This window comes from Aplidium turbinatum, chromosome 16 (assembly GCF_918807975.1).
Source record: "Aplidium turbinatum chromosome 16, kaAplTurb1.1, whole genome shotgun sequence".
Lineage (NCBI taxonomy): Eukaryota > Metazoa > Chordata > Ascidiacea > Aplousobranchia > Polyclinidae > Aplidium > Aplidium turbinatum.
Window position 1 is genome coordinate 12,970,102 of NC_137487.1, and position 12,405 is coordinate 12,982,506.

The window sequence follows — 12,405 nt, forward strand, 5'->3', positions numbered from 1 at the left end:
ATGTTATGTAGGCTACCTTAAATTGTCAGAATTTTCTAGGGGGGGCTGAAGCATTTATTGAAAATTTCGGGGGACTGAATTAGCTCTAAGGGGGCTGCAGCCCCTTGAGCACCCCTACTTCCAGCGCCCCTGGCCAACAGTATTATTTAAACCTTAACGTTTTCAAGTCAGAATTTTGCAGACAGATAACAATTGACAAAAAATTAATGGAATCGAATAAATGAAAACTAAGATACCGGTACATATTCAAGTTAAACCTTTTCGACACCACTCTAACGTGGAATTGCAAAATTGCTTCTCCGAAACCTGTAAAGACCAGAACATTTGTAACAATTGTAAATATTTGAATGAGTAGCCTACTAAAAACTGCATTTATCACTTGAAAGTTTATTAATTTTTAGCCAGAGACATTTGCTTTTCATGTGTTTGGGCTGTCTGAATATATGTGTGCTTTTGTTATGTTACAATATTTTTGCCTTTTGTTTATGCATTTCAGTCAAAAGTGTATTTTGAAGTGGGTAAGGTATTTTGTGCCATATTTTCGGAAAAAACGAGTTATTTTAAAATGGTTGCCTGTGCACTGAATGTCCTGTTAACAATTGGGGCTAGTTGTATTTCTAGTTTGTTACAAATGATTTGTTTTGAAAAGCACTTAAAATATTTTCAGGTCAGGGTGAACGTATTTGAAATTTATTTGTAATTTGTATCTTCAAAAATTTCAAATTACAAAATTTATGAGCAAAACAGATTTGAATTTCCACAAGCACAAAAAATGATCTGCAAATGTTAGCCTAAATGTAAATAATCAGACTATACACTGTATAAATCATGTAGACTAGTGTCGTAGGCTATGGGTTTGTAAATTTTAAAAAACTGAAGATTTGAATTAATTGCAATGATTGGTATTGTATTGAAGCAATGTGCAGAAAATCGTCAAAAACAATGTAAGCTAAAGTTTATCAACCAGGAGATTTTAAAACAAGATTGCGACTCGATCGATTAATTGTACATGAAGTGTTGTCATTGTATTAGCTTAAATTTATAATTTCTAATTGATCAAGGGCTCTTTGTAGAGCTCTTCAAACCCAATTATCGAAATTTCCGTTACATAATTTAATTTCAAGTTGAATCTTACCATTCAAATACGTTTTTGATTTTTGATTTCACTCTTTTAGAAGAGAAGTTACTTGATACCTTAAAAGATGAATTTATCAATGCTTGTGAATTTAACACACCCTTCCCGGATATCCTTATCCACCCCATGAGTATAAAAGAATGACAAATTGGCTGTGCTGGCATCGAGGACTGCTTCCAGCAACAAGCAGGGAGCCAGTCGGTATAAGCTATTATTTGCTGATTACAAAAGAAAAATAGCGACAAAAACGACGAAGTCTTAAGAAGTGAGAAGAGCGAATTCTTGCGCAAAGAAGCGCTATGGCACTGCGTGCCTTCTCAACAATTTTGCTATTGATAAGCAGCACTGTTCCCCACGGGTAAGTGATTTTTACACTGTGTTCATGTTTAGCCATTATCATTCGACCCTAAAGAGGCTAGAGAGTTTCAAATTAACACCTCGTATTATTTTGCGATCGTGATTTTTCATCCAGTTATTTAGAGACTACCCTTGCTATTTCGAGAAAAACTATAAAACCATTTTTTTTCCTGAATGAAGTTATTATTTTCCTCTTCTTTTAGTGGTGTCTTGTTTTTTGTTTTTTTAAATGTGTGATGTTATACTGCTATGAGCCCCTTGATATTGCGCAGTACTGAGACCAATATATCCGCTCAATGGCGCTAGCCATTATTGCATCAAATGTTAAAATCAAGTATTATATAGCTTTTATTATGGCACAAACGTTTTTGAAGACTGAAAACTACGTCTAATTTTTACGCTCAGGGTTGTGTAATGCTATTTCTCAGTATTTCATCGTACAGTTCAGCGGCTCCTAAACTGGGCGCCGCAAGGCGTTGCCAGTGGTGCCGCTTAAATTTAGGAAAATTGTTGCATTTATGTTTTATTTGCATACAAAAAACAAGAACGTAAATTTAAGTAAAACTAGCTCACAAGGTTAAATTTTCTAAAAAAACAAGTAATCCACACCTTCTTCAGGTATGTTCTGCAATAAACGGCACATTATTTGTTACGTAATCGAACGATTCCACATTTATCTGCCGGATGTCTTTAAATTTATTTTGCAACAAAACAATCATCTATCTTAGCACCCCTATATTTTCAAGCAAATAATTTTCAAAATTGCCTGTTCCACAGTTTTCTTGCGGAACTGGCAAGCTGTATAAGAAAAATGGAAGACTATTATTTATATAGAATATAAATGTGCTATTATTTAATACATTAATATCAACCAATAGGCAAACCAAATTTTTTTTTGTATTTTTTCTCTAAAATTATTTGTTGTTTGTAATAATATGTTGCCGCATTGTATGATATGTTAAGCTAACGTAAACATAGAATAAGTTTTGCAAATTTCCAAAGTAGATATGCTCATTAACTAACTAAACAAGAAAGTGTGACAGAAAATAATACTGTTGTTTTTATTTCAGTGCTGCTTTCGACGATCGTAAGTATGCTAATGATGTTAGAACAATTTGGTTCTTTAATTTTAATGCTTTATTCTTCCAAGAAATATCAATCACAAATAAAAACGATACTTCTGTATGACGTTCAATATAATAACTACTACACTATGCAGTGCAATCATTAAATGATTTTTAACAAAATTTTTATGATTTTTGATTTTGATAATGATTTTTCATAAAAATTTTAACAAATTTTGTTAAAAAGTAGCCTACTTACCACAGCAATAAAAATACTTTTATTGCTGTTGGAGAAATTGATATGACTAGGCCTACACGGTATAAACTAAATTTACTTTCTATTCTACTGTATATAGCAACATTTGCTTAAAGTGGTTGAAATAGAATACAATACAGAAGAAAAAAGGTGAAATGTCTCACAAATGAAAACAGATAAATATACAAAGTTCAAAATTACGTAATTTTATTGGTCAAGTTACTGTAGGATCCGTTTTGAACTTACACTGACCGTACGTTAATATTAATAAAACGAGAAGTAAGTTTGTGTTATAAGATATGTAAATTTGTATGTCTATAATTTGAGATATTCAACGAAAATGTTTTGCAGTTACAATGCCGGACCCCGACATTTCTTCCCCTATCGGTGAGTTAAATATTTAACGACATTTTGTTGTTTTGGATGTTTTTATTCAACGTATTGCTTCGTTAAAAACTTGTTCTTTAAGGATAAAAGCTTAAAATCAATTTTAAACCTACCCTACTTCAGTTCAGTACGGTTTTGGTTTTTACCCCATTTGAAATAATTGTATAACACATTAGCAAACAGGAAAACGGCAAAACCTGTAAAGCGAGACGTAACTTGCAGTACAGAATAATAAGGTGAAAATGAAACAAAAATGACAACGTTACAACAACGTAAAAATATATCAAAACGTGTGCACAAGAAATGTGAGATAAGGCAAAGCGAAACAAAACTATTACAAAATTCGAAATATTTCGTTTAGATTTGGCTCAATTTTATTTTTATAACTTTCGAATTAAATCTTTATGTAAAAGATTTTGTTCGTTTTAACCCAAATAAATTTGTTTTTGTCAGCCTTACAATAAAAACGTTTGTTTTTAATTAATTTCTTGGTAATATATTCGACATCAGGTTAATAGTCTTCAAACCTCTATAAATACATTTTTTTCCCAAAAATTGTGTAACACCCGGAACAACTTCAAGGGCATCATTGCTATGTTTATGTATAAGCATCTGAATTATAGCTGTTCAAATATCAAGTACTTTTGACATATCAACATAGAAACACAACTGAATAAAAAAACCTCCACTCAAGTGAATTAATCAATATATTCAATTAGAAGTGTTTAGAATATTAATTAAATTAACAAAAGGTTACACAGACAGGTTCTGGCACTTGAGGTTAACAGTCCTCCAGAACAGGATCCAAAAAACAACCTGTTTCATCCTTGGTAATTGGTACAAGTGCAACAACGCCACATCCTGGTGTGCGTTTCATAGTTTGTTCTTTTGAAGATGATCTTCATTGCAAAAACCTTTTTTAATATTTATAAATTTTTATACTTCATTGCTGCGTTTAATATATAAATTAGTACAATCGTTTGCACCACTGATGATCCCAAACAAGGGTGAAACACAAATATATGTTTTCCATTTTCGTTCAACTGGGGTCTCAATGACTTAACAAATATCCACATTCCCTTAATTTTACAATTGTTTTCTTATCATCTATATTATTTTGATATGTATTTAATAAAACATTTTCTTGCAAATGTTATTTTAGAAATATTTTTGTTTTTTCATGGTTTACTTGAAAATGTTGCTACTGTTGGTTAATATCAAATCAACAGCATTTAACCTAAATTAATTTCTATAAAACAATCAGATCAGCAAAAAAAGCAAGTTGTATAAGAAAGCATTGCTAGCTTAAAATATGAACAATTTATTTAACTTTTAAGACGTGCCCTTTATAGGTTTCGATTGATAGGCTTACTGTTGGTCTGAGATTTAACAAAGATTTGTTGCTTTTTATTCAGTCAACCAATAGAAGGTATTTCAAACAACGTGCATTATGTCTGCTTTGCATTATGCATTCTGCTTGTTCCATCGGTTCAGTGGTGCTGTCTAGTATCTACTTAAATAATCACATTTTGTTGATATCACATCATGACGATTGCTTGTCACCTTGTCTGACTTGTGAATATTTTTCAATTCTATTAATTTCATTTGTTTCAGATTTGGAGGCACCACCAAATGGAGAAATCGAGTGCAAAAGTGAAAATGGAATCATGTAAGGGCATTTGTCAATGTCTGCTAAAACGAACAATTCAATACAAATAAAATCTGCAAAAATTACCGGACCCTGCTAAACTACCGGTATTTCATCAAAATAGTAAAACAACGTATAAAGTGCTAGATCCAAGTTTAACAATCATTTTCATTGCAGGTCTTTATATATTTCGAGGTCATGGCTCAGAGTAAATCATAGAAACAAATTTGAAATAGGATTTGTTTGCAATATAAGTCGTTTGTTTCAAAGGCAACTAACATGATTATATTATTTCAAATGTACAAAGTTCTTGTTTCTCTGTGCTCAGATTTTACTGCAATTGAGGATTTCTGTTCATTGCACATGGAGCCAAACGTAGTCTAGCCATGTCATGTCAAGCCGTGTACTTGAAATAATTCTACAGTATCTATATCGCTTTTAATAGGAGATGCAGCGCCACATGCAAATCTGGTTTCACTTTCAAAAGCGGAGCAGGTGTTGGTGATGCCCTGGTCAACGTTTGGACAAATGGTGAATGGTCACTTGGCTCACGATTTCCATCGTGCAGAAGTGAGTCAGTGTATGTTGTAATAACTCTCTTAAAAGTTTCCTAGTTATGTGCTATGACAAATGGTTTTGAAGTCAGTGGGTCATTGTTTTATGCGGCTTTTTGTTTGGCTTAAGGCTGCTGTCTTGAATGCTGTCTGTTGAGTACAATATTTAACTCTATACTGAATAGTTTGGGTGTTCATCAGAACGATTATCGTTTCTACAGTAGTAATTGTTGCAATGTTTATCTGATGAAAGTAAAAGTAAAAGCAACGACAAACAGGTTGATTTATTGCTTCACTGACGTTTCGCGCACCATGATGATGCGCATCGTCAGAGCGAATAATATACAAAATCAAATTTACAAAGTTATATAGCCTACTGCAGTGCGGTACATAACTTTGTAAATTTTATTTTGTAAGTTATTCGCTCTGACGATGCGCATTGTCATGGTGCGCGAAACGTCAGTGAAACAATAAATCAACTTGTTTGTCGTGGCTTCTACTTTCCCTTTTATCAGGTGAACGTTGCAGCTACAGTAGTGCTAGAAACAATATTTAACTTTTGTCTCAAGAGTTCTTTGTGTGACTGCAAATTCTTATTGCGTTCATTGTCAAAACATCGTTTTCCGTCTGGTATTCTTCTGACTTTATGAAATATTGAGGCAATGCCCAGCTTATAATATTGCAAACCTATTAACAATGTTTCTACACGTACATTATGGAAGCTTCAGCGTAAGCTATTTCGATATGCTCAACAAGTTTGACAAAGAGATTGAGTTTCGCTTTTAGAATGATCGTTGTTTATTTCGCAAGTTTAGATATAAACTTTTACATTTTTTTTTTCTATTTCAGGGTCTCTTTGCGAAGCAAAGCATCCAGTGCATGGAAATGTGCAATGTGAAAACACCGATGGCAAAATGCTTTGCTCAGTTCAATGCAATCCAGGCTTCCGTACCGAGCACACTCACTTGTACATGTGCGACTTAGAGAATGGTGAATGGTCTCCTTCGCTTCCGAAGGCCAACCAATTTCCGCAGTGTATCATGGGTGAAAAAAGGTATCCGATTTATAAAGTTAAATTAAAAAGTTTTTTAAAAAAATACTAAACTAAATAGGCCTATACATCCAATCTTATATGTTCTCTCTTCTTTGTTGTCATTTTTGCAAATAATTGTTTAATCTTATAGCTGCAATAACATGGAATCGCCTGAAAACGGTTACATTCTGTGTAAGTACGTTGATGGCTACCACAAATGCACACCATCTTGCCGTCAAGGATATGCATTGACCCACGCGCCTGATGAAGGGTTCTACACTTGTGTAGCAGGAAGGTGGTCGCCTTCCGAATCCCCAATGTGCATGCGTACGTATTTGAATTGAATTTGACTTTAATTTGGGAAGCTGTGTTCGTGTTTAGGCAAGCTAAACATGTGATATTGCATGGAGAAATTGCTATAGGCCTACACGATTGCATTTTGCCTCTGGAGTCAATTTACGTAGATTAAAAAAAAACATTGCATAACATCCAACAAAACTTATTATTTCGTATTAATGCGAAGAAATATTTTGTGAAAATTTTCTACTTTAAAACAATAATTAATCAAATTATCAATAAAACTTTACATAAAAAAGAATTTTGTGATATTATTGTTGTTTTTATTTGGTTTTACAGCAACTGATGATCCTGTTGATCCGATTGGGTTAGCTGCTGTGACTGGCATTTACACCAATAAGGATGTTCCAGTCGAGCAAACAGGTTATTGCATGACATGGGGACAGCACCATTACCGCACCTTTGATGGCAAAATCTACAGATTCCAAGGAAAATGCACATACGTTCTCGCAGAAGACGTTGATCATTTTTTTGCGGTTCATGTACACAATGACGATGACTGTGACGGATTGAACTGCAAAAGGCAAGAATTTATTTCTTAAGAAGTTTGCGTTTAAATTGGCCTTCGAATCCAAACATTCTACCGTAACAAAGCATTGTAAGTTAGCTAAAGGCAAACAAAAGAAAATTGCTTACTTATCTTCACCCAAGTGTTCACGCATCTATTTGGGCTAATGGTGTTGTTGGAAGGCATTAAATAAAACATAAAACGGTATTTTTTTTAAATTGTAGGTCCCTGAGTATCTATGTTGGAGACCTGGTGATTGAATTGAAGTCCGACCAAATCGACGGTACTCCTGGTGCTTTCGTGGACGACAAAAAGCTCGCTTTGCCTGCGTCAATGTCTGGTGTCTTGATTCAAAGAGTAGCAGATTTCATTGTTGTCAGAGATCCAGAAAGTGAACTCTACGTCAAGTGGGATGGTTTGGCATCAGTTTTCGTCAGGGTTAGTCCCTACAGCGTCATTGTTTACTCTTAACCGAAGAAAATAAATATACAAATAAAATGATTTATTTTGCTCTTGTAATCAATTTTCCTAATTCAACACTGTTTGAATAAATGTTACTTAGGTAATTTGCATAGATTTGTAGTGTTAAACATATTATAAATATTTTTTATTTCCATCCGTAAGCATATCTTGTTTAACTATTGAGTTACTAAACAATTTATAGGTTGGTGACGACCAAGAAAAACGAACCCAGGGTCTTTGTGGAACTTATGATAAGAATCACTTCAATGACTTCAAGCGTAAAGATGGAAAACTGGCCAATCATGTCATGGATTTTGTTAAATCTTGGGCTGTTGGAGGTAGATGCATTATAATGGTCATTATTGACTGTTGAGTTGCTAATATTCTTTCTAAATCTAAAAAAAATATTTCACTGACTTGCTGAAGCTGCTTTTTTGATCTTTTTACATTTTAAAGTCACTCTATGTCTGAAAACACTGTGTTCATCTATAATTTAAAGTTAAATGTTCTTGGTTTCAGATTGTAGCTCAACTGACACAAAGACATACTGCTCAAAAGCTACAAATGATCAAAAAACTGTTCTCGCCAAAGCTTTACAGGGCTGCAAATACATCATGGAAACTAAGTGCAAACATGTGAGTTGATATTAATCTGATTTGTTTCGTTACTCCATGACTCTTCAAGTTGATAAGAGTAGATTTTAAACTGATAATTGCCACAGCACAAAAGTAAGACTGCATTAGTCAATGATGCTATGATTTTACGCAAAAATATACGCAATCAAAAAAAGGCAAGCTATTATTTTGAAAAATTCCTCGCTATCTGCGTTGTTTGATTGTGAGAACCTTTATCCTCGGACTGAGAAAGCATTTTTGAGAGCACAATCATGGTAGTTCCATGTAGCCTACTTGTAGATGCTTTACCACTGACACAGGCCGGTTGGCGATATTGAGAAAGAAGAGTTTTCAATAGTTATTGAAGTGTTATGTATAGATTATTCCATCGATTAGGCGCTGCTGAATGGAAAGCTGTTCTTGAAATGCGTTGTTCAAGCGCACACTCCGAGAGTGGAACCAGCGTCGCTTGATCTTGAGGTTTCTTGAAAAGTGATAACAAACCTAATCCAACTGGTTCTTTTTTAGTTTTCAATCATTCCAAGCGGCTGACTTTTATGTTCAGGTCATTGATCCTGCTCCATACTATGAAGCATGCAAAGAAGATGTTTGCTGGGCCAGAGATGATGACAACGTTTGCAGTTCAATGTCAGCATATTTTAGAGAATGTGCACGCTTTGGTGTAATAGTTGATTGGAGAAATGAAGACAGATGCGGTAAGATGTTAGACCAAGTTTGATTTTCTTGCTTTGAAAAACGTTTTAGCCGACTGTAGGCCTACGTGCACAGTTTTAACCTAATTTTCTGTAGACAATGTATAGCCTACCATCACTTTCACGTCCTTAAGAACACGAACAAGTGTGCGTTCTTTTTCGTGTTTTTGTTTTTTTTTCAGTTACATGAATGTAGATTGCAACATATATTGTGTTGCAAAGGTGTTTGTTCGGCATGAACATACGCATTTGTGAAGCAACGTATTATTGCAGATTCTCTGTGTAGGCCTAAACACGTGTACCGTAATGTTTGAGTAAGCTACTGTATATCGACAAATATCGTTATTATTAAAAAGAATAAGACAATTGGATAGGGACTATAGTTAAACTGCAAAATGACTACACCTTTTCAATATGTCGTTGTGAGGGGAACTGTATTAAACTCAATCTACTTTTATTCACCAGCCATGACCTGCCCTGATAATTTGTGCTACGATGTTTGTGGCTCTTCATGTCCAAAGACGTGTTACGACACCAGCTACAACTGCGAAAATGATCATTGCATTGAAGGCTGTCATTGCCCAACAGGTAAAATATTATGTAGCCTAACTGATTGCTTGAAGGAATATTTATCATCAACCTAAGAATAAAAGGTTTTTTTAAATAAATTTTTGCCCATATTTCATAATATGAAGTACCATCACAAATAAAGTATTTTCAGAGGACTACAAAAGTGAAATCTTCACAGAACCTTTAATGTTTTCACAGATACTTATCTTCACAATGGCACATGTGTATCACGACACGATTGTCCATGTCAATACGGTCGCCAAGAATATGCTCCGGGATCAAAGCTTCGACAAGATTGCAACAGATGGTAACTATAATACACTATCGTATAAACAACACAAAATTAGCAAACTGTAACTTATAATTGTAATTATGGAAAATGCTGTGTGTCCAGTACACCAGTATGATAGTATTATTTTTTAAACTGATATTCATAGCTATTTGTTTCAAACTTAATGTAATCAACGGCTCAATCTGAATGTGTTGTGTTGTTTTCGAAGTTGTACTACATTTTGTTGTTTGTATTAGGAGTTAATTTTATTGTTTTACTTCGTCTGTAGTCATTGCTGCAAGATTGATGCTATTTTCCAAATTTTCTATTTTCAGTGTATGCGCTCGTGGCAGATGGATTTGCACCAAAAATGTGTGCGACTCAGTATGCAAAGCCATTGGGAATCACTATACAACGTTTGATGGGAAAAATTTTGACTTTGATGGACGCTGCAACTACATTCTGGCAAGAAGCGAAGGATTACAAGACATTGCTTTTGAAGTTCAGCTTATCAATACGTGCACGTAAGACCACTTTAGTTTGCCAGAAATATAGCCTATTTGCAAAAATAAGCTTTGTTTTTTAAAAATTACAAGTTCATATTTTTACCGTTCAAAACTTAACAGAACAATACTTTTAAATTTTGAGAGCATCGGCCTAGACCAGTGGTTCCCAACCTTTTTGTTGTCACGGACCCCTTTAGACAAATTATTAATTCTGTCAGCAGTATTTGCATATTATGGTATCCCAAAGTCTCCAACTGCAAGCACCAAGCAGCGGTGTCGTTCCCGCCACTATGAGGTAAACTTTGGTTGCACCGCATGCTTTCTATTACGTAATAGACGAGCCAATCCTGATTTGACTGTAATCGACATGCGTTGTGGTAGATGCAGTTTAAAAGGTCAATGTACACACTGTAGGCAGCATCATAGATTTATTTTAATGCATACTGGTACAGTTTATTCTCGTGGGCTTGAGCTTAACACATTTGCATTTAAAGAGAGAAATGAAAGTAAAAAGATCACTTTTCGTTTTTTTTCTCCAAAATTCATCAAGGTAATCACGGACCCCCAAATGCTTTCTCACGGACCCCCAAGGGGTCCGCGGACCCCAGGTTGGGAACTACTGGCCTAAACTATTTTTTTATAACAATTAAATGAAATCTAAGACTCTTTTTGTTCTTACTACCGTTCTACAACGCTGAATTAATGTGCAAAAAACTTTTACACCTGTTTGTCTTGTTTAGTGGATTCCATTGTGATCGATCATTGAAGGTGACTGTTAATGGCGAAGAGATTGAAGTGCTTCACAACGGAAATGTGGAAGTAAAAGGGAAAAAGGCAATCGTACCTCATACTGGCTTCTTCTACTCAATGGAAAAAGTCACAACTAATTTCTTCAAGGTAGACAAACTGCTTTCTTTTACAAGCATCAAATTTAACAAAGTATAAGTGTTGGGATATTACAATCTACATTGACGATAAGTTTAATTTACTTCAGAAAGCATCTACTTGCTTAATCTTTGATAAAAACATAATTGTTTTCTTGTTCATTATAATAGTGGCGACGTTATGGGCCTAAATAGGCCTGCTATTAAAACCACAAAATGAACGTAACCAGCTCACAAAAGCGATAACTTGTACGGAAGAAACGTCTTTACTCTAAAATTCGTACATTTTTTTAACAGATGACGATTAACAGTGGCTTGACAATTTTATTTGACGGCAAAGATAGAATTTACATTCGTTCTAAACCTACACTTTGCGGAAAAATGAGTGGTATGTGTGGTAACTTCAACGCCCAGACAATCGATGACTTCTGGACTCCTAATGGAGATGTAGCTGCAAATGCAAATGATTTTGGAGACGAATGGTAAGGTTAAATTTTAAATCTTTTTATTTTATGAAGACTTATCGCCGATAAGCTGCAAGGTTGAGCCGTATTCTCATTACTATAAATTGAAAAACTGTTTCCATAAAATTTTACCTAGTTTTTGTGACTCAACGCAAACTATAGCACTTAAGGAATAAAATATTAAGAATAAATAATCACATTAATATTAATAAATAATAACCATAATTATGGAAATGTGGGCATTTGTAGAAGTAATTAAAGCCCCGATCGAACGAAAATAAAAGACGCCATACTCTCACTGATGATCACGAGGGTGAAACTCGAGTATGACGTCTTACATTTTCGTTCAATTGGAGCCTTATTTAATAATTAATCACAATAATAACGCATTAAAATAATATATGCACATTTTTGTTCTTTTCAGAAGAATATGTAACTTGAGTAGATTTCGTATGTATGTGCAATCAGCTCCACATACAGTAGCAAATAGGTTATTTACAATTTATCCGTGTATAGGCTACTGAACGTACAGTACCGATCACAAATTTGTCTACGTTTATAGGGCAACCGGAACTTGCATGTTCCCAAACACAGCGTTGATCCTTGCCTCTCCTTGCGATAT

At 34.4% G+C, this 12,405-nt stretch overlaps 1 protein-coding gene across 1 annotated transcript; it reads left to right on the forward strand.

The window, feature by feature from the left end:
* Positions 1–1,434: 1,434 nt before the first annotated feature.
* Positions 1,435–10,457, forward strand: LOC145785225 (otogelin-like protein). Its single transcript, XM_082596911.1, has 14 exons — positions 1,435–1,493; positions 2,563–2,579; positions 4,814–4,868; positions 5,293–5,417; positions 6,251–6,455; positions 6,586–6,761; positions 7,071–7,314; positions 7,524–7,737; positions 7,964–8,099; positions 8,281–8,396; positions 8,941–9,091; positions 9,554–9,676; positions 9,857–9,965; positions 10,265–10,457. The coding sequence occupies exons 1-14, from the start codon at positions 1,435–1,437 to the stop codon at positions 10,455–10,457; spliced, it is 1,923 nt and encodes a 640-aa protein (XP_082453037.1).
* Positions 10,458–12,405: the final 1,948 nt, after the last annotated feature.

Bases quoted from the DNA above. Each gene is read 5' to 3' on its own strand.
- LOC145785225 (XM_082596911.1), top strand. From the start codon at position 1,435: ATGGCACTGCGTGCCTTCTCAACAATTTTGCTATTGATAAGCAGCACT. The intron at 8,397-8,940 runs GTGAGTTGATAT...TTTTATGTTCAG, and splicing joins TGGAAACTAAGTGCAAACAT to GTCATTGATCCTGCTCCATA. The intron at 9,966-10,264 runs GTAACTATAATA...TTCTATTTTCAG, and splicing joins CGACAAGATTGCAACAGATG to TGTATGCGCTCGTGGCAGAT.